The following is a 26241-nucleotide window of genomic DNA, read 5'->3' as shown; positions in this document are numbered from 1 at the left end:
TAAAACACAAACACAATTTATTTATGTATATTATCACAAAAATAATCAAATTTATTAGGTTGTGTATCTTCTATCAAAATAAGCATATTTTTATTGTATAAACAATAAATCTCTATACCATATGTACATTCAATAAATAAACATTGGGAAATTTTAGGCATATTTTACATTTAGTGAGCAATTTATTCAAAACAATAAAAAAATAACAATTCCATTCGCTGTATTCTGCACCTACCTATCTTTATAAAACCCACGAGTGAGTTATACCTGAAAAGAGGAGGAAATACTATTAGATAGTTAGTTCTTGTAAAAAATCAAATAATATTTAGTATTACGGATATTAGCAAAAATTTATGAGGCACGCTGGCTTCACAAGTTTTTGTCTGCAAATTTATTAAATAATGACTTTAGTTGACGAAAAGAAAAGGTTTTAGCAAATCATAATGGAAAAGGCAACCACAACTTAAGTTGAGAATAAGAATTTCTCAGACTGATTTGAAAACATTCGCAGTATTTCCGAAGATATCCCGACATTTTCGTAAATCAAAAGATAGTTACTTAAAAAACTCAGAAATATAGAACATCAAAAAATGTTACAGATATTGGTAAATAAAAACTTTAACGTCCTTTATCTTAAAAAAAAATAAGACGTTTTTTTATAACGATGACCACTTGGATAGAGTGACAAAGCAATTTATTTTAAAATGTTGAGATCTTCATGATGTTCATTCTTATCTTTTACATACTGTGTTTAGTAACACTTTGAAAACATTTCCAAATCTAAATATTGTTTTCATTAGCTGTAGGTAAAGGATAATATAGTAAAACTTTGAGACAGAAACTATGATTGCAACTTTCAAATTCTACTGCGAAATCATCAATTTTTACCAAACAAATATAATAGAAAACTGCATAACAAATATTTTCTTTTGTAGTCCGAATTTTTAATTTTATTTCCTGGCTAACGATGAAATTAGACCACCTCTTTACCATGCGCTGTGGTAATAGGTGGCAGTGATATTAAATAGGGTTGATCCAAACCAGTATTGTTTGGGAACAAGTATCAAACGTAGTAATAATAAGTTCAACAAAATGCCTGTTCCAAATGCATGTTACTTTAGTACTAAATATTAATTAAAACGAATTAAATAAAAAAACAACCGATTATTATTTAGGAATCACGTCAGGATAAATTAGGTATCCAGACAATTAATATTTGCCTAAAACTAGGAACTTTTGTCGGCAAAAAGTGCAAGAATTTGTTTAATCTAGCCCACATAATTTATTGTTATTAGATTTTTTGTGAAATACTTTTTTACAAATAAGTACATTTTTGTTTGTTTAATTGTGCTTTAAATTCATTTTTTTATTATATAAGAAAATCAAGTGGAATAAAAAAAGAAAATACATTTGTTTGAACCGCAATTTCATCCTTCACAATAACACGTTATACTATACACAGATCAAGCATATGTAACCCGAATGGTGTGACTGAACTTGCGATAAATCCAGTCCCCCGAAAATACCGGTGGGTATTGATCGCCATGTTTTTGTGGAACGAACACAAAATGAACCCGATCTAATGTAACCGGTATTTCCCACCATTATACTTTGGATATTTCAATTACGTTCGTTCTAAACTCGACGCATGTTGTGTCAAACCTAATATTGAACCACCTATTTCAATATTTTTGCATAATCCCTTCAAAAATTCCTGTATTATGGGTATGGACAGGGCCCATATATACTACGAAAATTACGAATTGAAAATAGGAAGTTGGCTAATCCCTAACTGATGGCAGATGTTTCTCAAAAGCGCAAAACAAATTCATCTGAAAAATAAGTCAAAGCAAGAATGTAAAGTAGTATTAGTGTTAAGTAATTTCAGTGAGGCGAAACGGATGATTCAATTTAGCGCCATGCAAACACACGGATAACGATTTTGTTAGTTGGAAAGGCGAAACACACAACTATCTTACGTCTAGACAGTCTTGGCGTTACGTGAATATGTATATTATCTCCCGGCGCTGCAGATACTGGAAAGAAAACGAAAAAACATCGCTTTAATCAAAATATCGTTTATTTTATTTAAGCAACAATAAATTTCACAAGCGGAGCAAGGGGACAGCGATTTAAAGTGATTTTATCACATTATTCAATCACAGCTGTTAACAAATTTCATTAAAAAAACTTTAACAATATGAAGAAAGTTTTACAAATGCAAAACTTATCAGTACATACCTATACATATACAACTCAGTTTTCTGAATGACAAAAAGAATGGAATTTGACAAACGCGAACTAAACTTCAAAAGTTTTTTATATTCATTTGTTTCGATGAGACTTCCAAATTTCGTTTCTAATCTTTATTGTCAAATTAACAGTATAATTATATAGTCAATAAAACCGGTCGAATATTTACTAAAACGTAATTAAAAAATGTACATTATTCTGGTAAAATGTAGTTGTTGAAGTTGCAACTCCCCAACGAGTACTATTGTACTTGCCATACATAGCCAAAAGATAATAGTCGCCGAAGAGTCACTTACCTACATTTGCAACAGCAATAAAAAATATTTTGAATCATTTCGTAGATGGCTAACAACATTTACTGTAAAATCCGTACTTGTATAAAAATCATTTACTTGATCCTGTAAGGCACACAAGGTATTTTCAACTGCTTTTCAAAGACACAGTCGATAGTTTTTCTTCACATCAGCCGTCTAAATATGACCATCCACCAAATCATTTGACCGTCTGGTAAGTACCTTTTACAAATTAATATGAACCCTCATGCCTGTCCTTCATGCGCATTAAGTGTATATTTATACAAACTGGGCGCAGACACGCTGGACACCAAGGGAAAACTGTTTGGGTTACTTTCCGTAGGGGTATTATCTTGGTCGTCGAGGAAACCGGTCCTCTGAAAAGACTCGCAAACTCTGGAGTTTGCAAAACCTGCAGACGATTGCGATAAACTTCTTTCGTGTAACGTTACGTTAGGATTGCTATTGCCATTAGAATTTCTGAAATTTTTTAAATACTTTGCGGATTGCCTAAGCATGTCGACCGTTACGTCGGTATTGGTGGTCGCGCTGGCTGCGGAAGACGATCCGGCGACGTTAATAAAAATATCGGAATTGTTAGGAACTAGCAAACCATTGTTGGACAAGAGATCGAAATTGACGTTCGGATTAGTAGCGGCGGCGGGAATATTCTTTAACGCGTCTAAGTTAATGTTAACAGCATTCGGGTTGCTGCTCCTACCGTGTAGAACTCTGGGCATCTCGCACTGTTCGCATTTGTCCAAATCTGGATGATTGAGGAATGTACAAAGGGAACAGTTCCATTTCGGCCCCTCCATTTCGGGCAAGCCCAAAGGCGGCCCCTGGTAGTACAGTCTGCCTCGGGTTTGTCTGCGTACGACGGGTGGTTGCTGGGGTGGAGGCGGGGCCGGTCTGATCGGTGTCAAACTGGGACCTGTGTAGATGTTGTTGTAAAATTCGTCTGCAACAACGGTCGTTTATTCAACACGCGATTCTTTTAATCGCGGGTGTGGGGGGGGGGGAGGTGGATTGCAATTTGCAGTGATTGAAACGAGCAAAAGTTTTATATATATTACAAACAGATGAAAAACAGGGAAATAGTATATTAGAGAATGTTTGATAAACGAAGGATGTAAGTTTACCAAACGTTAGTTTTTGGGTAGGTTTTTGCAAACAATTCACTAACATTCACTAACGCCAAAATCGACAAATGTCAAAATTCAAGCCATGCGGTAATATCCCGGAAATGGCTGAAGTGGCTCGGATCCGTGGGACAAGAAACACACGTGGTAAAGTGACGCTTCCCGCACGCTAAATAGGTGTATAATTAGGTATTTAGGTATTTTACGAAGGAAGCGAGTAGAAAAATGAATAAATTACATTTATATTTTGGACTTCAAAACGTTGGTATTCCTACGTATTTAAAAAATCATGATATCGAAAAATTCAAAAGTGAGAATGTTGTCCCAAAATATTTTTAAATATACTAAAATTGAAAAATGGACCCGCTATTATCAAAAAAGTACTAGGATTCAAAAAATCAGTGAAAGTTACTCTCGTTTCCCTTCCAAATTTGAAATGGCATAATAGTTAAAAGTTCTCAATGATTGAGAAACTATTCGGTAACCAATGTATTCATACCGCAATTAAAGTTTCAAAATGTTTTTTCCGCTTCATTAACTTAATGACTACAATTAGAATTCCAATTCCATTGCAGGTTGGCACTTGCCAATATATCAAAAGTTATATTGAATTATTAACATGCTTCGAAAAATAGATATTTGAAATGTTAATGATTGAATTCGATTTTTTTTTGAGATAGACTAATTAATTCACTTACAACTGAATGACTCATTTCAAAAACCCAAGTAAATTTTTTCTACTCTCGTTTGTAAAATACCTAATTACGCACCGATCTAGCGTGCGGGAAGCGTCACTTTACCACGTCAGTTTCGTTTCCCACGAATCCGAGCCACTTCGGAAATTTCCGGGATTTTACCGCACGGATTTGGGAGCAATCGGATGTTTTCGGAGATATTTCCCACGCTTTGAATTTTGACGTTTGTCAATTCTGACAGTCATGTCAGTGAATGTATTCGTGTTTTGCGAAAATGTACCCAAAAATTAACGGTCGTAGAAGAAGTATAGTATGCAACACGTTCGGTAAACTTTTTAACTCACTCGTTTATTAAACACTCGCTCCGCTCGTGTCAAATAAACTCGTGAGTCGAATGCCGTTTACCGCACTTGTTACATAATATACTATTTTTTAAATCGAAGACAGAAAAGAAGAAAATATTTTGTTTATACGAAATTCTTTGAGCTTTTCTTGATTAATTTAACTCATTAGCTACACTAACCAAAAGTAATAAACTGGGGAGTACTAGGGGTAATCTAACTATAAAAAAGTCGATTGAAAACTGATTTTAGATAAGTTTAAGTTTGATTTGTGTTAAAAACAATGTCAAATCATAAGAAAATTCACAACCAACCCTTGTCGGCCATTGCCAATTGTTCACACTGGAACCGCAAGTGTTTGATTTCCATTTGCAGTTGTTTCTCGACCTCCGCGGATGCCCTTTTTTCGGACTGCTGTTTCATCTTCTCCAAACTGTCCACTTCTTGCCTCATTATCACCAGTTTGGCGTATCCCGTTTGCAGCTCTATTCGCATCCTTTCCACTCGAGCCTGCTGTTTCATTACGGTGGCGGCTGGAAATTCGGTAAAATTACTATTGTTATACACCATTTCTTTATTTGTATATAACATATAGCTACTAGATATATAGAGGCCCTGTCTATCATCATAATAAAAGAAAGAAGCCACGATGAAAAAAAAAATACTGATATGGGCCATTTCATATGCGGATGCGCCAAAGCAAGCTTGGCGGCGTTCAAAAATCAACATGGCCGCTGACAGTTCATCAATTCGACATTGAACTGAGGTGGCTTTTACTTGATGAAAATCCATTTATCAAAATAAATAAGAACTAGAAGTTCAGATTTTCACGAAATTATATATTTTGACAACACCGTGTCTTTATCAAATGTTTTGATAACGACACGGTGTTGCCGAAACAATTGTCATGTCAAAATATATAATTTCGTAAAAATCTGAACTTTTAGTTCTTGTTTATTTTCAATTCGACATGTTTAAATTTAGATGTAACATTTTTATGACAATTATGTCTAGAACTTATTAAATGTTTTGTTTGGAAACGAGTTAAGTTAAAAAATGGAGCAAAGTGCTTTTAGAGGCACGAGATCATTCCAAATTCGAGAATATCGGAACTATAAGTGGCGCATAGGATTATAAAGTAAGGGCGTCATAAAAGATTGTATTTACTAAGTTTTTTAAGATTCACAAAACTTTTTTTTAAATAGCTGTATCGATTTTTATCAAAGGTAAAACTGATTTTAATTTATAGAAAACACTGTCCTGAAAGCATTTTAACTTTTCGAAGAAACAAAATATATACACGTTACTGCAATTTTGATAGTTACATCTTAAAAATGGTCTCTTTCTGTATATCAGGAAATATAAAAAAAAATCATCCCATAATGTGGCGACAATTTTCGTTGAAACTTGATTTTTTATAGTAAAAACCAATCATTTTAACATTGACGTTTCCGTTAATTTGGCTGCCGTCGACTGTTATATGATTTTTTCGTTCATTCTTATTATATTTTGTTTTGGAATTACGTATAAGTAGTGATAATATACCGACATTAAAATTGTTTTTAAAATTTTTTGAAACGTATAGTCTTATCAACCTAAGACTGGTTCAATTCTCGTTAGTAAAGCAATTTTAGCATTTCAGATATCTCTAGTTCTGAATTGTATAAGTCATCTACAAATTTATATAAGAAGAATATAAGAAGAAATGTACAGGTGTGGTCACAGGTTATCCAGTTAAAATTAGACGTCACTAATGCGTCGCATTAAAACGCTGGCGACAATTTAAAAATAAATTAAATTATTATAATCCAAAATTTGAAAACTTAGAAAATAAACTTCTGATTATGGAAATTAGCAATCTAAATATGTAATTTATAAATGGATTCAAAGAAATAAAATAAAACAACTTTCAAAAATTTCTCTTTTTTCCGTAAGTGGTACTGTAAAGTAAAAATAAACGACAGTTTGAATTTTGTAACGGGAAAATCGAAAATCAACATTGCTGATTGCATTGGAATCTGCTGTTAAACGGCCAAGGTTATGGTGCCTATGATTCAACATTGTGTTTGTTGTGATAGCAAATGCACTTGCCGTGAACATCGAGTTGGCAGATAGTAATATGCAAATTACTCATCTAACAAGTGTATTCACCTTTTATGGTGCGATACTACTCCATTTTACTCCATTCAGTTCCATTTAGTTTTCAGAACGAGGCGATGGCGACTTAACACACAATATAAATAAATATAAATTTTATTGATATGATAATTTTTGTGTGATGTACGTAAGGACATATCACAACAGCTTTCTTTTATTTTTACTTAATTTCTAAAATAAACACGTTTTCTAAATCTGGAGACAAAGAAAAAAAATCAAAGAATTTTGAAAAACAAATTAATTAATTTTTTTTTAAAATGTCTGGAAATCTGAAATCTTTTGTGTGAAATCTCGTGTTGGTGTTTATTCAAAGAGATTATTTTAAATTACGTAAACCCTTGTAGGTTTTTGTAAATCGCGGAATTACCACCACAACTAGCAAATACATTGTAATCTATTAGCTTAATATTATTGTAGAATACTGTGTTAACGGAGCCATTCAAGTTATACGCTCTTTTTTAATTTTAATTAGGTTATTACATTATTTCTAGTTTTCATTTCCCTTACTGGTATTATAGGTTAGGAAAAAGATATCCAAATGCGGTTTTCACTGACGTGTTAGACCCTTATTTGGCAATCTTTTGTTAGAATAAAACGCCCTCTAGCGTCGATATCAATCCCCCCAGAGCAGTGTTGATAGCCTAAGACTCCAAGCTCGACAAAATGCGTTCAGCGATTCAGAAGTAATTGACATTTATTTCCGTTCGAACGTCCCTCATCACTTTCCCTTAACAGGGAAGGCAAAAACTATTCTACGAAAAGGAATTGGCTTTTCCAACTTTAAAACGGTTTTCATTTTATTGTTAGATTATTTCTCAAAAAATGGGACTTAAAATTCAAGAATGCGATTACGCCTACTGGCGGCTAGATATTTAAGAATAATTTGGAGCAATTTCCAGCCCAAGTCTATACGACATTTACTTTTTAAGACAGGGCTGAGTGCCCTTTTTAATTGGCGACACGGTACATATGAAAATATGATGTCATGGATCCCAATTTAATACCATCTTTTTTGCCGCGTCGCCAAATTATTATGATGATGATAAATGATTTAAATCAGTTAGCGTTCCGAAGTTGAAACGAAAAGTTAAATTGGAAGTCATACTTCATAAAATAATAATAATAAAAATTCTACATTTTTAATGGGCAGTTTTGAAACATGGCATTTGGTGGGTATTTTTATTTAATGAGATTCAGGGAGGTTCTTAAAAAAAACGCAGCTCTAGAAAAATAGTTGTCCGGCATCAAAAATCACGATGAATTAATTGCAATGGCGACCCAGAAGTCGACAGGTAGGCATTTGAAACCGGAACGTGGCGTTCGCCATCAGGTGTTCGCGGTGGTCGTCTCCCCCGCCTTGCCTCTCACGTGCCCACTTGTCCCGAAAATAGATCGTTTGAACACCCACTGAAAACTTTGCCGTTATTTTCGTATCGACAAGCATGATACCCGACGTCGCCGAAACATTCGTTCGAAGATTTTCGTTCAATTCGCGTTACCCCCACGTTTGAAATATTTGGAGACACACTTGTGCCTAGTTCTTTGTAATGAATGGAGCCGTTTGCCATCATCTCAGATTTCAAAGAGTAGTCTTTTACACCAACAAGTTTTTTAACAGGACAATGTAAAATCGATACGGTATCGGTATCGAACAAACATAACATATATAGCGGTTCTCAGAGTTAATGGAAAATTAGAAGTTTTGGGAATCTAAAATCTTTCCAATGGTGTATCTAAAAGTATTGATTTTTGAAATGGGTAACCTGTAACCATATTCTTGCAATGAAACAGACATCACTTTAAATTCTTATTGCTGGGTTAATTGAATATTTAGGGAGAGTACCAACTTCTACGGCGTGTGCAAAATCATCATTTTAGGCAAAATATTCCGGCGTCCACACTTTCGATGAAAATAAAAAGCATCTTTGGTTATTCACTTGAAAAATCTTCACCCAATTCAATTATTTTTTCTTCATTTTTTAAATAAGAAAATTTATTGGTCGCCAAATGAAATTCGCGCCTACCTTGTTGTCAAAATCACTAGATTTTGCTAATAAAGTGCTTTTATTTTCAAAACCTGACACATACAGGTACTAAAAAGATGTTATGTCATGCTAATTTTGAAAGTCATATTAGATATCGAATACTACTGTATATGAGTTGCACAGGCATTGAAAAAGTATTTATAGTACAAAAGCGAGCAATCAGAATACTTCTAGGTCTAGAAAGTAGACAGTCGTACAGAGGAAAGTTCAAAGAACTTAATGTCTCCACAGTATCTGCAGTGTTCATACAGGAGTGCGTCATGTACTTTTTAAAAAATAAATCCTGTTTTACTCTTAATGAATCACAAACTGACTCAAAGAGACTGAAAAGGGACCTTATTACCAGTGCATAAAAATATTCAACAACCTCCAAGAATGGATACAGAAAATTAGAACTGTTAACATGTTAAATAAATAAATTTTTAATATTCTAGTCAGAATGGAACCATACACTATTGAAAAGTTTTACACGAAGATCAGGAAATTGTAAATATTGTTAGATCGAGTAAACGGCTACCATTCTTCCTTGTTGACTGATGATATGTGTATCCAATAATAAGTGTGGTGCGTCTTGAAGTATGTTGTAATTACGATCTTCTACAAATTGTACATAAGGTATGGTCTGTTCATAGATATAAGAAAGTGACCAATTGCTTTTGAATGAGAAAGTTTCGGAATTTAAATTCAGGTAAAATTTTATACCTACCTATGTTTAATATTCTTTGGTTTGGTATACTACTTAGTTTAAGTTTATTAGTAATCATTCTTATTTCGTGTGTAATAGAGCGTGTGTTGAATCGTGTGCGAATTATGCAAAATATGTGCGAGTCTAGTGTATCTCAGGAGATGCTCCCGCCCAAATGTAGAAAACACTATTCTATTGAGACTAAGGAAGTTACAAACAATGTTTATTTGACTCTCATTGAACTTGGTGCCAGCAAGTAAGCATCTTTAGAGGAAACGGCCACATTGACGAAAATTCCAACATCAACTGTACGGAAAATTGTGAACAATCCCATTTCAGCGAGGAAAAAAAGAAGCGATGCTGACATTTTCTCGAGTGTAGATGAAAGTGATCAAGATATAATACGGCGTAAAATTTACCAGTCATACCAGGAACAAAGCGTACCTACATTAGATATCTTAATTAGGAGGCTTGAAAAAGATGAAACCGGGATTTAAGATTTAAAAAAATTGACAAAAGGCAAGTTTTAATGGAATCTTTTAGAATTCGGAAATGGCTGGAATATCTATAAAAAATAGGATTTACAGAGGACAACAAAGGCCAATTATTTACTTGGATGAAACCTGGTTCGACACTTATGATACCCCAGAAAAGGGTTGGGTTGACTCAACTGATAAGTGTAAAACAAACGCGCCATCAAAAAGGGGTAAAAGAATAACTATTTTGCATGCTGGCTCCAAAAATCGTTGGATTCCAAATGGACTTTCTCTGTCTGCGAAAAATATTAAACATTCTTCTCCCGATTACCATGAAGACACCACCGCTGATTTATTTGAGAGTTGGTTTAAAAACAAACTATTTCGAAACATTCCTCCTAATAGCGTCATTGTAATGGACAATGCAAGTTATCACAGACACAAAAGCAACAATCCAAAACTACATGTATAATAACGACATTTATTTTCACGAAAATTATACCAAAAAGCAATTAACTGAGGTTCTACAAAGCTTGAACCTACGAAAGGAATACGTCTGTGATAATTATGCAAAAAATCTAGGGCATACAGTTTTAAGGCTTCCACCGTACCACAACCTAACATCCCTCCACAAAGTTGGGCAAATTCTGTTAAACATATAGAAAAAGCAGAACAATCGTATATCCATATTGCAAATAATACAGAACAAATAATAATTAGAACAGGCGATGATAGCGATAGTGATACTAATATATTATGTGAATAATTTTAAGTAATTTAAGTAGGTAATGAAAATAATTTGTACTTTTAGATTTAAACATAAATACATACATAAATAAATAAATATTGTTTAGTATCTAAGTAAAGTACGGACCTGTTCGGTCATATTTCATTCTTACAGCTTGCCCGGGTCTTTCCTTAATTCGTATCAGTTAGTCACTTTCTTATATCTATGAACAGACTTTAACTGTTAATGGTAATAGAGTTGCACAGATGGCGGTTAAAAATTATAGATCTCAGATGCATAATTCACGCTGGATCAGAAGAGGGATTTAATCCAAATAGCTGTTGTTTGCGAAGAAAAAAGTAGATACTCTTGCTTAGACTATTATGATGCAGAACTTTCAGAATTCTTTTAAAAAATATTGCGGATAAGTCATTAACATGGATAGCGCAAGCGATCACAGCCCCCTGCTACAAAAACTCTTTACATCGTCCTCCATACCATTGTATATTCACCCCCATAGAACACTAGCGGCATCAAGTATATATGAGAGCAGAAAATGTTACTCCTACTTTAAGTTCATGTAAAATAAATTTAATAACATAAATAATAATAACAATAATGAAAATTCTTACATTTGCGTACAAAATAATATAGAGCCAATTCTAGTTATTGCTGTCGGCAAGTTGTTTCGATAATTGCCGTCAAGATTCAAGACGATATACTTTGACACAAGGTATACCCAAGGTTCGACCTAAGCTTATGCCGTATTTATTTAGGATTAAAATATTAAACCGTTCATTTCTATAAATAATACTCGTAAGTCACGGATCGCGTAAACTTAAATTGAACCAACTAGGAATAAAACGAAAATTTATTTAATAACCGTTTTACAGTTCAAGCAATTTAAAGCATAATCTATATGCGTTCCTCGAAACTACCTATGTGTACGATCACTTCTAAATTTAACACCGGATAATGAACGACAAAAAGTAAATAAACTTTTCTAAATGACGCCCGCCTACCAACTACCTGATAATCATTTTCTTCAAAAACAACTTGGACTTTGCATTAATATTGATTTTCATCATTACCATCAGATATATTTTTCAAGTCAGTGGCGTTCCATCGCAGACAGGCGCCGTCGGCAAAATTAAAAAAAAAAAGGATTGAGTAAATTTCAAAACGATAGTTGAAGCTATGCCGTAGGATTTTCCACTGAAAACTTTATCACACAGCTATCTCAGAAGTTAAGACGTGTAGGGATTTTTCATAAAATAAATATTGAAACGTCATGTTTATAAAACATGCAAAAAAAAACAGGTGGTCCGAAGTGAAATTCAATGGAATTAAATTTACATAAGAAAGGGATCATAGGTTTAGCTGTAGGTGGCAGTTTCTGGTTTATTACGTTTCATCGGTGCTACGTAACCAAGTCAACCAAGCTGCTACTGAAGAAGTAGACAGAATGGAGCCTTGACATAAGCCAACTGCACCTTTGTGGTTGATAACTGAAAACCCAATGGGTTTTAGGCAATAAATCAGCTGACGGTAGCTGTAGCCACCTGCATGAAACTCCGTGTTTGCGACTGTATAAAAAACAACAACAATGTCTTTTTAATTGTTACAATCGACATTGCTAGAAACCCAGTGGCAAGGAACTAGGCGATAAGTTAGATAACTTCTGATCCGAATCTCATACAGATGGATGTTTGTAATAATAATAATATATTATTCCCCAGTTCATCGTACTGTATGTTTTAATAGTTAGCAGACACTAGTATAAATATTTTAGTACGGAGGAAGTGATTGATCTATTGAAAGGAACTTAAGTCTCAAGAACAGTAATGATGGAAATTTGCAGAAAGTTTACAGGCTTAATTCTTGTTTTACATCAAAAGCTAGCATCTGATCGCCAACGTTAGAGGTGCGCTGATCATAGCCGCTTTAAATTAGGATTAAAGTTTTAATGACTTACATTCTGGATTAACAGCCGCCAAATTATTCAAAGAACCAGCCCTGGCGGCAACAATGTCTCCACCATTACTTTCCATTGGCACGTAACTACTCCGAGGTCTAGAACGAACTGATGAAACGCTACCGGATCCACCAGGTCCCACGGTGATCTGTAGACGGCTTTGCAAGCCCCTATGCGGATCGAAACTACTAGTAGAATACGTTAAATTGGAATTCTGTGAGGTTATATCTATCGGATGTTGGGGTGCCGAAGATGGAGGCCTCAAGGTCAAATTAACGCTGGTGAAGCTTCTCGGTGATGTCACGTCGGGGTTGCCTGGTTGAAACCACGACGCGGGGTTTAACCACGGCTGGGTCGGGGTAACTTCCAACCTAGTGGTACTCTTGGGCTTGACCGGGCTTTGGACAACCCCCATCTGACAATTAACATTTAAAGACAAGTTTACGCTAGGAGCTACGCAATTGTTAATCAAAGTATCAGTCGTTTGGGTGGGCGTGGAGACGGTTTCTTTCTTTGGCGTCTCTTTGGAAGTCGTGGGAGATTGTTTTAGGACGGAAGGGGTGGCTCGTTTGGCACTTAGGGGGGACCGTGGAGGCTTCTCGTTCAGGTTTGGAGAATTGAGCAGTTTATAAAGATCCGTGCATTTTTCGGACGGACGTAATCGTCTGTCTTTATCGAAACTCGTTTTGTCCGATTGAATGTCCAAAGTGTCCGGTCTCTTCGCGGCACTATCACTTTTTTTAATTACATTTTGATTGATATCACTCACACTTTGGTCCATAGCGTTGTTTGCGACAATGTTATCACTTTCAGTCTGTATCACTTTGCCAACGGACTCGGCAGTATTTTCGACAACGGGGGAGAGGGCTAGAGGGGTGGTGTCCAATTCCTTGAGGGACCGTCCCATCTGCTGATCTTGGTTCGCAGCCACTTCCTTTAAAACGCCGATGAGATCGCTCAAAGTTGAGTTTTGTTGAACGTAGGAACTGACCAAGGATGTGACCAAGTGATCCGGTATACTTGGAAACTGTTGTTTCACTTCATAAAAAATCTGCATGATTTTGACGTTGGACGGCCTTGAGTTTCCTCCAGTGAACATGGCAAGCCATTATGATATGCCTGAAATTACGAATTATATTGTAATTGATACCTGAAATTTATCAAAAAATGTACTATAACTATCAATTATATGTTACACCTCTTTTATGAAATCAATATACGTAGTCCCCCTTCTAGTCGCTAGGTGGCACAACAGCTTTAAAGCAGAGCCACAAAAATTGTGGAATAACTTACCATGCACGGTATATTTGCCATCTATGGTCTTAACCCCATTCCTCTTTTTGTGCTTTGGTGGCACATGTAATCCCTTACGGGCACAGCCAGCATTGGTTTCCTATTTTTAATGGGAGGCGCTGTAGCTATTTATTGTTTCTAACCCCAGACAAATTACCTTCTTCTTTTAACAGGAGAGGTCACCTTCTGTGGAAATCCCTTACCCTGGCTGCAGGGATTTGTCAGGCAAGCATTGCAGAAGATTCGCTGGAATTTTTCTATCATCTGTTCAGAGCGCTACCTTGAGGCATTTAATACCTGCATGCATTTAAACTTTGGTGGAGCTTCTACAAAAGGAGGGGAGTGGAGTGTTATTACTTCTCACCTAGGCTGTATTAGATTTCCTTACTATTCATTTTAGACAAGGCAAGTCCTATGACTCAGGAGTTCTTTCAGAGCGGCACGGCCTTATTTTTGGATCAGAATTATTTAACAATGTAAATCTAACTAGGTTTTTTAAGGTGTTTATAATCTAAGGTGAAGTAAACCAAGATATGACAGCACTTGGGGCCCTTGTTATGTCCCTGACTTTGTAGTTGACTGACTTGTTGTCATTGAAGCAATTAACTGTCATTAAAACAATTTAATTAGTTTTCTTACTGGCGTTAACGATTGCACATAGAGTCCAAACGCTCTCTCTTATAGAATTGGTCAACATAAAATCATTTCCAGATGGATTAGAAATCAGAATAACGAATCAAATTAAGATTTCAGCTATAAATAAGACTCGACCCGTTTTTTGCATAAATATGAAGATGTAAATCAAATATTCTGTTTTATATTGAGAGGACCAGTGCTTTAAGAGGCAGTGAATCTCGTTTACTCATTACATTTAAAAAGCCTTGTAGGGCAGCAACTAGACCCAACATAAGCAGATGAATAAAGATAGGTTCAGAGGATAGACATGTCTCAATATCGTCTGCGTTTTGTAAAGGTGTTTCAATTGATATGGCTGGAAAGACGGCAGATTGGTGAGAACGCTCTAAATGTTTTGCCCTTTTTTTATAATAGACCTATTTGTACAACAGGTGAACGCTTTTTTGTTAATGCCACATTGTGACATAGAATTTTTCAGAATGTTTGTTTTCTCGGACAGCCATTTATTTTGTATTTGTACTCGAGGCTTTCATAAACTTCATAAGGTTTGGATTTCCTCATATAGCCGAATAAAATCGTTTTATAGCAAATTTGCTGAGTTGCCTTTGAAAGTCTACGTATATTGATTTCATAGAAGAGGTGTAACATATAATTCGATGATCAAACGAACTTACCTGGTAAGTGAAGTTCGATCGTAATTATATGTTACATCTCTTCGTAGAAATCACCCATTCCCGCCCAATGTACTGTTCTGAACAGTACTAAAATGCCCTTGGGCAAATTTATTATAAGCGGGCTTTAAAATAGAATGAGGTTAAGACCATAGATGGCGAATATACCGTGCAGGATAAATTATTCCACAGTTTTTTGGCTCTGCTTTAAAGCTGTGGTGCCACCTAGCGACTAGAAGGGGGACTACATATATTGATTATAACATATAATTACTATCGAACTTCACTTACCAGGTAAGTTCGTTTGATCATCGAAATATTTTGGTATTCTCACTGCGTAATTAGCATTTGAGTTTGCTCTACTTGCCAGTATCTTAAGAATACGCCGGCTTTTTGATATATTGCACGTTTGGAGTGACACACAAACACAAAATAGTATTAATTGATTCCATAGCGAAATCGAATGATTCTGTTAAAAATAAAAATTAAAAATTTAATACTTCATAAAAAAATCTATCGAAAGAAATACAATTATACAGCGTTGCCGATTTTCCTTAAAAAAATTATTCTAAAAATAATCGGATCAGTACAATTTACAAAATTCAGGGAGGATTTTTCTCATAAAATTTAAACTCCTTGTAGATAGCGAACCTGTAACCTATCAACTGTAGAATAGAATAACGATGACTGGTTCATGAACATCAGATCAACTATATATTGCAGAAGTATCGATTCTAGAGATCTATTGAGACCTTCAAAACGCACATTTGTGGGAGACTATGCGACCTGCGCAAGCGTGGCCACTTGAGAAAACTAAATACAAATAGTTTTTCCGCAATATTTCCTAAAATTGGAATAAATTATTGTCGTTTGAATAGACACGTGTTGGATGCTATCAAGAGTGATATATTCGATATTTATTTTTGAATGTACGCTCGACGTCGTGAGATATATATATAAAAAAAACGCAAGCAACCTGTTTTCGAAATTCGCGGGAGCACCATCTCTAGGTGAAGGATTTTCTGATTTTGAAAAATCGTTACACACATTACAACGTTTTTGTAATCGATTAATGAGTTAACAGCTTGTGAAAATGTGTGCCTACTGGAATTAAATACGAAACGAACAATACAGGTTTGGTTATTATGTCGAAAAGGTTTTTATTTTTGGCCATTGGCAACGTAGCTTTTGTTATGTGGTCGTTATTCCTGTCATAACATTTGCCACGAAGTACAGCTCTCAGTATTTATACGGTCGATTATTGAAAAAAAATCTATAAATATCAACGAAAACGAAGCAAAAAATATCGCGAATCAACGTCATCCGATGCCGGAGTTCAGAAAATGACATTTTTGGTGCATATTTAAGTAGTGTAACAATATAGCAGATATAACGCATAATACGCATATTAATTTGAAAAAAAAAGTGTTTCACTTCAACAATCCACAATTTATCACGTATTTCTAAATCTAGAAGTGATGATAATAAGATAACAATGTTATATTTATAGTTCATAATTATACTACGTCACTTGTGTACCTAAAAAACCTCAGGAATCAGGAAAGCAAATAAACTCGTCTCAAGTAGCAGATATAGAGCCGGGTATACGTACTATAGCAGGTATTCCATTCTTCAAGAACTAAAATTTTCGGGTTTTGATTTAATTTTTTAAGAGTTTATTTAAAAGTTACAAAAAAAATCTACAAATACGTTCTTTATTGGAACTGTACTTTGACTTGCGAAATTTCTGAACGTTTTTTACATGCTCTTTCAAAAAAGGCCAAAAATATTGAAGTCGGTTGAATGGTTTAAAAGATATTAAAATGAAAATATTGAAAAAATGGCTCAAATCAATGTCCAAGGTTGTATTCAAGTTATTCTGCTTTTTTTCGCAGCGGCGTCTTTTGTCCAATCTTTTCCGAAGCTCGGTATCATTATCTAGATAGATAGATAGAGACATTATATGTTATGCCCATATTTCACTAATTACTATTTAAAGCTAGAAATTGACGGATTTCTAGTCTATCAAAATAAATAAGTAATCATAATGAGATGTTCGATACTTTAGCTACAAACTTTTGATTTTGAAAAATAATTTATAAAATTATGAATCTAACTATAAAAAAATACGCTATTTTAATAACGAACTGACATAAATTTGCACATATGAGATAATACTGTAACCAGCGCGTGATATTTTTATATTAGCACTTGCAGTTATTTTAAATATAAGTATTTAAATTAATAAGTTGAATGACGCACTTTTATTAAAGGAAAAAGACATGTTTATCACATTCAGAAAAGAATTTTGAGAATTCTTAATATGTGTTAATCGAAACACTACAATCAAAGCCGGAAATAATTCTGAATACTTGAGTGAATACTCCAAAAAATATAAATACATAATAAATGTTACAGCTTTAGACGCCAGTGTACAAATAACTTTATTATATATTTATTTAATAATTACATATTGGCATTTTTTAAAATTTTAATTTAATCCATATAATTTTAAATAATTAATTAAATATCCTTCACTTAATTGGAAGTACTTAAAACTCCAAGGAAATACTTAACAATTCTACAAATATTTCACGAAATTTCATTATATACTTAGTCAACGTAAGCAAATAAATAACAATTAAAAAAACAAATGTTTCTAAATGAGATTCTCAAAATTCATTAATGTATTTCGCTTTTTTTTAAGTATTCGAAAGTTATTATAACTTTTCCTTTTTGTGGAAGGCTAAAATGATGGCCCCGCAAAGTTTCGCCACAGAATCTGCTTAAAAATCAATAAAAAAAAACATTTCTACAAAATTTCCTGTAACTAAAAACTGACCAGCTTGTCAGTTTTTTGGTATTTGCATTACTGTTCAAAATAGATTAGCACACACAATAAAAAATGATATATAAAGTTTCATTCTGAATTCTACACAAAAAATTGCGTAAGAAATAATTATTAACTTTTAGGTAAGTTACCAAGTAGAAAAGATACAGGAGTCTACCGGAAAATACAACAAAAAAAAAGAAGCAGTTCAAAAACACGTTGGGTAGGGAAATTCTGTTTCTGCCATATTTCATTATAAAAGTGGTGCAATATTGAAAAAGCCGGACCTTTTATCTTTAAAGATAAGTGGGATACCATGCGAAAATGTTTATAATAAAAAAATACTTAGGACACGTTCAAACTGACTTGTTCAATTTATTTTTTTTTTAATTAAACTTGCACTTAAAAAATCACAATCTTGATTTTCAGGACTTATGGAACCCAATATGGATAACATGAAAGTAAATTCGAAACATCCAGCAATGTTTTAAAAGTCAGAATATTCCGTTTTGCGTTGTTAATTAAAATCGCTATGCGGACGAAGTCCTTCAAATATGAGAGCGATCAGCGGAACATGATCGGAAAATTATAGTGACGTAGTTGCATACGTTTTATGTAAAATTATCGTTATATAGACACCGATGATTTGCGCATTTCAAGTTAACTAATAATAAAATAATTAGAAAAACATTAGCGACGGGATCGACGTCCACCTGGTATTGCCAGACGGCTCCAAGAGCCAAATCCTAAGCGGTATTGTTATTTTTAGTTGAATATGTTGTGTGAACAAAACACACATTAATTAAGACAGCCCGTCAAATTTTTATCGAATGAAAATATTTTTCGAAGGAATCTCGAAAATTTAGGTACATTATTTTTTGTAGAAATTGATATTGTACAGCGAGTTCAGCCGTTTGGCCGATGGACGCAAAGTTCACTTATATTTTACGTTTTCACAAAATTATTAAGTGTATGGAAGAATAAGTTTGTTAAAAACATAAAAGTATAAAAAAATAAAAAGGCTTGGTGTCTCAAATGGATAGAGCACAAGTAAAATGACTTTCGAACCGCATATTGTTGACCTTTGTGGTAAACTTTCGAAAACAGTACATTTTAATATGGGGACATTCAACGGGCGAGTTTTTCCTGTTCGGCGAGCTATAAGGGCAAAGGCACAATTAAAATATAGTGATGATGTAAAAGAAATGGTTATAGATTTTCACGGACCTTCGTATGATAATTAGAGTTCCGATTTTTATGCACAGAAAATGCTTAAAATATGCGCATAAATATGTCTGGGTTTTCCAAAAAATATGTCAAATATATGTACCATCCATGTATTTTTATGCACTTTATTTCTTACCAATATTGTTTACTGAAGATCAAGGAAAGAATAGTCAAACCACAAAAAAAATTACAACATTATATTTACAGTTTTTTAGCATTAGCTAATAATAAATTAGTGGTTTATATCTATATGCTTATACCTAACCTATATTAAAGCATTATGGTAAATACTATTTAGTTTTACAATCAGACCTATTGTTATTATTGCCCCGGTTGACAATTAAATGCTGTTCTAAATTTTCTATGCTTAATTTTTGACTTTTATCGTCGACCGACGTAATTGGCGCGAATTTAAATGATGCAAGATGTTCTGGTTCCAAATAATGTAAATCATTATCAACCGTGGCATCTAATGATAAAATTTTTGAAATTTTAAGTAACTTTTGAAACCTTTCATTTTTTGTTGTTGCACTATTAAATTTATCAAGAATAATTTTGAATATTCTGCTTGGACAAATGTTCGCACTCTTCTACTATTGAAATTGACTCTAACAAAGACATTTGTTCGGTCTCTAATAAAAAAAACTTTAAAAAATAAAATTAGCTTTGATATATGTCAACTGATCTATAAGTTCACATTTACATATAAATTTTTAATTGTTTTAATTGAATAAGCTAAACCACGTTTCACATCGAGTAATTACGGGTTCAGGATGTAAAGGAACATTTGGCATTGCTTCTCTATAAAATTGAAGTCGAAGAGGTGCTTTAACAAAAACTAACATATAATTTCCTCGGCATCTCTATTCCATGAGCTAAGCTAAGTCAAGTAGATTAAATTTTTATAAAAAAAAATTAAATTTAACCCTGCTTTGGTCATATTCGCTGCTGCGTCGGCGACTAATAGAAGTATTTTATCAGTTGGTAGTATATCTGGAGCAAAAAAAAACCATTAAGCTTTCATTTACAAACCGAACAATTTCTATACTCTTAGTTTTTTCCAACTGTTTTGTACTTATTAAAAAAGATTTTGGTAAAACATTTTCATTCAAAACACCCACTAATAAATTCGCAACATAGCGACCACAAGCATCTGTTGTCTGGTCTACAATAATATAAAGATGCTGATTTTTAATATGATTTCGTATGTCTTGAATTACATTTTTTTAAATGGAACTTACATATGTTATTCTTAATGTACGTTCATGAGGTACATTTTTGTTGCAAAATGTTTCTAAAAACTGTTAAAATTTAGTGTTGTGTACCTTATTAAGGAGAATATTTGCAATTAACTTCGCTTCACGTTAGTGTAAAAGAAAATTGACTTGATCAGTTGTTCTTGAAGATGCCGCTGAAATGCACTGTCGCAAAGAACGCTGCGAAATTTTATTCTTTATTCTCTCCCATCCACTTTTATGTTTTCCAGTGGCGACGTGTTGGTCTATTTGTGATTTTTTCTCACGTGTAACCTTAAAGATAACATAATGTATACTATTAATTATCTAATAATCAGCATCAAATCACTTGCCCATACTATTCCGTATCCGTAATATTAAATACGTCGACAAAACAAAATTTCAAAAATGCTGCAAGGCCGGGACACGAATCAAGGTAGCAAGCCGGGGACACGGTTAAAATAGTTTTGAATCTCGAAATATTTCCTCGGATTTAATGCATTTATGTTTTTTGACCACATGCTTTCATGCACAAAATTGTTTTTATTCACAATTACAATTTGAAACGGGAGAGAAATAACTTCACTGTCAAAAACATTTCAAACGGATATTTCAAAATTTAGATAAGATATCACTTTTTAAGAGGGGCAAATTTTTCACCATAAAGTTTTTATGAATGCAGTGAGAATTTTTATTATTGTGACAATCTATACTACTCGTAAAAGTCAATATCAAGAAAACAGTTTCCACTATACAATTTGTCCCAAATAAGATTGAGTCATTTTTTGAAAAATTCAATTTTTTGCATATTTGTCGTCCTAATACATTTTTTTTTCATTTTCTAGGGTGCCCTTGGGAGATATACATTAAAAACAATGTCAAATTTGTAACCCACTTCCCAAACCCCCTGTACATTTTTTCATTCAATAGTGCAATACACTTATTAAACTATAGCCCAACGTTGTGATCCGAAATTCAATATGGGCTAAATTTTTTATTTATGAACCACATGCAGTGAATTTATTTTTTTTTTTTCATTTTAAAAGGTACATCCGGCATTTTGCTATATTCTGGATTCATGATATTTTACGCTTTGTTTCGCGAAGCAAGCCCTTTTTTTTTCTAACGTAAAATAACCTCTAAAATAATGAACTGACATGGAAACAGACGCCTAAATAAAAATATCAAAATCAAATAAAATGTACTGAAAATCTAAACAAACGAGAAAACCCCAATATCCCGCGTAGAATAATCTTCTGGATGCAAAAATTAAGAACAAATTCAAGGTGCGCCATTTAAAATTCATCAGAATGCGACAATTTGCATCACAACATCTCCCTCTAAAAATTTTCCACATAAAGCCTATTTCAAATCGCTACGCAACTTGCCCTAAGGTGAGCTATTCCATACCTCTTTGTTTTCAAAATCCCAACACTGCGAGATAGATGCATAAAGCGGTGATAACGACATTATAGGTGTTGAATCGACAAAATTAAAGCTATGAGGAGTGAGAGAGACTGCAATATTCACGATAAAACGATAAAACGAGTCACCTCCAAATATTGCTGATTTCCTTTCCCTTTTTTCTCGTCTTTGACATTTTCTGACACTCCGGTGAGGAGAAGAATTCAGCTTGTTAAAGGAGTTAAAGATTCGGGTTGAGAATATAGGGAAGTTTTATGAAAAATCGTACAACAATATAAGAAAGTACAATTAAAAGCAACTAAAAAAGTTCCGAGAAATTTTTTATCCGATGGGAAATTCCAAATCACTTATAAAGAATCGAATTGAGATCGAGCATCTTATCCAAATGAGATACACTTGCGATTAGGAATTTACCAAGACGCTTATCATATCAACAATACATAGAAACTTATTACTTATCTTATTTCAAAAAAAGACTTAAGCATATCTATATACTAATTCTAAATATTTTTCATATCCATTTAAATATTTTCCAGTGCATATACACTTAATAAGAAGCCTATTAGCAATCAATTGCTCCAACTAGAACGAAGTAGGAATCGAGTTCACATTTATAAAATAAAAAATATAAATATACACATACTTTCGCCGGATTTTTGAATTTGGCTTTAATTGAAATTTTGTCCATCTACCTGCTTTAGTAGGTCAATACTTATTTAAATTACTAATAAAATTTGTAAATTTTCTACTAAAGGACAATAGAAAATGAAACCGTCTGGGAAAAATTGGAACATATTCATGCATATGACATTTTCTAATATTTTGGTGTGGTCTAGTTTTTCGTATATTAATTTTAAAAATATCACAGCTGATCTATCTCAGTAGAATAATTTTTTTCATAATTGACAATTAAATTCAAATACCACAAATATGAAATGTCAGAATAGATAACGATGATAAATAAAGTAGGAAACTTTGTTTTTTTATTCCCGGCTGTAAAATACCTAATTACCCACCGATCTAGCGTGCGGCAAGCGTCACTTTACCACGTCACTCGTTTATTAAAAACTCGCTCCGCTCCTGTCAAATAAACTCGTGAGTCAAATGCCGTTTACCGCACTTGTTGCATAATATACTATTTCCTACTCCCGTCTGTAAAATGCCTAATTAAACATCTACCTAGCGTGCGGGAAGCGCATTTTATCATTTCAGTTTCGTTTCCCACGGATCTAAGCCACTTCGGGCATTTCCGGGATTTTACCGCGTCGATTTGGGAGCAATCGAATGTTTTCGGAGATATTTCCCACGCCTTGATTGACGTTTGTCAATTCTGACAGTGATGTCAGTGAATGTATTCGTGTTGTTTTGCGCAGTAAACGGCATTTGACTCACGGGTCTATTTAACACGAGCGGAGCGAGTGCTTAATAAACGAGTGATTTAAAAAGTTTGTTGCATACTATACTTTTTCTGCGACCTGTAGTTTTGGGTACATTTTTGAAAACAACACGAATGACCGCCAGAATTGACAAACTTCACAATTCAAGGGGTGGGAAATATCTCCGAAAACATCCGATCGCTCCCAAACCCGTGCGATAAAATCCCGGAAATGTCCGATCTGGCTCGGATCCGTGGGAAACCAAACTAAGGTGGTAAAGTGACGCTTTCCACGCGCTAGATCCGTGTGTAATTAGATATTTTACAGACAGGAGTAGAAAATATACTATTAATATATTCCAAACAGCAGTGACAACAAAGTTTTGAAAATAATGGATGTCGGATGGTTATTCATTTTTTATATATCTAGCAGCAAAGTCTGTTTATGACATGCCGCCAACAAACAGCTTTTAACTCCATCATTAGACATGAGATTAGACTTTCCATGACATTCATTGGATTCAACTGACAATGATGTTTTTCCATCAGCTGTAGTATGGAAAATAGGGAATGGCCTAGCAACGCGCTTGAAAGTATTTCATAATCCGTTAAAATCTCCAATCAACTGTACCATCTAAGAATGACGTTCAAGGGCCATTTTTGGTATCACGTTAACACGATGAAAATAAAGAGACCCCACATCACTCTCGAATGAGGTTGATAAGTATGACAGTGACTCAAAGATCAAAATACTACTCCCCACTCTAAAATATCTAATTATGCGCGCACCAAGAGATGCGGAAAGTGTCATTTAGTCTCTTTAGGCATTCCGATATTTTAGTCACGGGTGTTCGGTAGATTTTAACAATGGTATTTTGAAGTTTACCAATTCTACCATATGTAGAAACCCAGCAACAGGGTGATACACTTCCTCGGTCAATCGTGAGGTCACTCGTTTATCAAACTTGTTGGGGAATATGTACTATTTTATCCAAATTTTATGGTGCTATTAAAAATTTTCATCTACATAAAAAGTGTTGCCCGTTTTAGTTTTCCTGCCTCCCAGTCCATTAACTTTCTGATCCAGAGTTACTTTCTTTCACGATAATTTTGCTAGAAATGTATCTTTCCCAGTTTTATCGGCGAATTTTAGGCTATTCTGATTATTGCACCCATAAAGCCACTTTTTTCTGGTCGCTATCATTTATTCAAAAACGTTTGATAAAAATAAAACGGATCCATATTCACTTCGATAATAAAAACGCAATGAAAACATTAACGTTTTGTTTTTCCTTCCCACGAAAACGGCAGGCACGTCAAGCGCTAAAACGGTCCGCAAAGGTGTCGAGAAAACACACAAAAATTGGAATTTTCGTTTTTATTGTTTTTAACGTCGACACTAAAAGCGGGGGCGTCAGAAATTGACGTCATACTTGACGTTTAGCATACCACAAAATATTATTTGCGCGACTTTCATTGTACGGATATGTCAAAGCGACACTGGGAAATCTCCAAATACTAACCACTATAATGGTAACAACATAACATGAAAAAATTCAGATATCTGATGAAACGTACCCAATGTATCACATAATCGATTGGTTCGGAAGAGTTTTATTTTAGAGAAACATCCAAGATCACTCGATACGCACGCGACGTATTTCGTTCGTTGTGAAAATGCCGTTAATCGCGACAAAAAACGAGTTTTTTGTTGTTTTCGGATGGGACGGCACTCTCCACATCCCGTATGTTATGAAAAACTGAAATGTCTCCAAAGAACAAATAGATTGTGAACGTCACGAGAAGCTTGAAAGCAAACCTGACATCTCTCGAGGAGAGCCTAAACTTATGTGAACATCGATTTATAGCGGACCGACGCATTCGCCATTATTTGACAAAGGTCTAAATAATTTCTCTAGGAGTGCAGAAAATCAAAGTACACGCGTGATCTAGACACAATGAATTCGTCGTAAAAATGGAAGAGAGGGTTGAAATGACAGGTCTAATTTACAGTGCTTAATTTAAGTAGCTTTTAGTACTTCTCGTCACTTTTATATTCATCACATGAAATATTTTATATTAATTTGAAATATACCGAATATATACTGAAAAAAGAACTTTTTACAAAACCTTTAAGGCTCCTGATACACTAGAGGACAGAAAGTCGCTTGAGCTTCTGAACACAGCCATTGAAGTTAATAGAAAACACACCACGCACATCTTCAATGCATAAAATCCACAAAAAAGGACAAACTCTGAGAAATCTTTTTAACTTTACTTAGTTTTCTCTCCATCTTGCCTTCTTAGAAATTTGACACGAACTCATTTTCCCAATTCTTCGGTAGGGGATGAACTTTACAAATTCTTTAGATGCCAGTGAGAGGTTTCCTTTCGTCCACAAACTGGACAGATCAATGTTATCGTGTTTTCTAAAAGTCGCAATAAAAACGTGCCTTTGGTTTTGAGCGGTGTTGTCAAATAACGCCGGAAAGCATAAAATCTTCAGTTTCCCGTTTATCTCCAATACCTTCTTTGCTTTTAATATAAATACAGGGTGCGCAATAATCTGATAAAGTACTCGCAAAGCACAAAAATATAGAACAATAAAGCAATTAAGTTACATGATGTTTCATTTAAAAAATCAGAGAACAGTTAACACTGTCAAGTTGATGGCAAGACTTTGGAAATGGTCATTTATAAAAGTATTACTAAGGCGATTTACTAAACCCTCAGCAACGCATATGACTCAACTGAGGTCCA

The 26241-nt window shown here is 34.1% G+C and overlaps 1 protein-coding gene across 3 annotated transcripts; it reads right to left on the bottom strand.

Moving 5' to 3' along the window:
- Nucleotides 1-134: 134 nt before the first annotated feature.
- Nucleotides 135-25236, bottom strand: LOC132699123 (TGF-beta-activated kinase 1 and MAP3K7-binding protein 3). Of its 3 annotated transcripts, XM_060665641.1 has the most exons (6): nt 25060-25236; nt 12790-13908; nt 5039-5257; nt 3268-3507; nt 1980-2036; nt 135-267 (listed from the first exon to the last, which is right to left on the bottom strand). In XM_060665641.1, the coding sequence occupies exons 2-6, from the start codon at nt 13886-13888 to the stop codon at nt 242-244; spliced, it is 1641 nt and encodes a 546-aa protein (XP_060521624.1). In that variant the 5' UTR covers nt 13889-13908; nt 25060-25236; the 3' UTR covers nt 135-241. The 3 variants fall into 3 exon arrangements, with proteins under 3 accessions (XP_060521624.1, XP_060521622.1, XP_060521623.1); XM_060665639.1 differs by lacking the exons at nt 135-267; nt 1980-2036 and having other exon boundaries at nt 2068-3507; XM_060665640.1 differs by lacking the exons at nt 135-267; nt 1980-2036 and having other exon boundaries at nt 2068-3480.
- Nucleotides 25237-26241: the final 1005 nt, after the last annotated feature.

The sequence above is a fragment of the Cylas formicarius genome, unplaced genomic scaffold (genome assembly GCF_029955315.1).
Source record: "Cylas formicarius isolate icCylForm1 unplaced genomic scaffold, icCylForm1.1 PGA_scaffold_3__17_contigs__length_32017465, whole genome shotgun sequence".
Taxonomy (NCBI): Eukaryota; Metazoa; Arthropoda; class Insecta; order Coleoptera; family Brentidae; genus Cylas; species Cylas formicarius.
The sequence above is the reverse complement of the archived record's forward strand: the minus strand, read 5'-3'. Positions and strand labels throughout refer to the sequence as shown.

Excerpts from the sequence above, each read along its gene's own strand:
- LOC132699123 (XM_060665639.1), bottom strand. The coding sequence starts at position 13,888 with ATGTTCACTGGAGGAAACTCAAGGCCGTCCAACGTCAAAATCATGCAG. Across the intron at positions 5,258-12,789 it reads GGCGGCTGTTAATCCAGAAT|CCGCCACCGTAATGAAACAG; the intron begins GTAAGTCATTAA and ends CCGAATTTCCAG. Across the intron at positions 3,508-5,038 it reads ATTGGCAATGGCCGACAAGG|ACGAATTTTACAACAACATC; the intron begins GTTGGTTGTGAA and ends CCGTTGTTGCAG.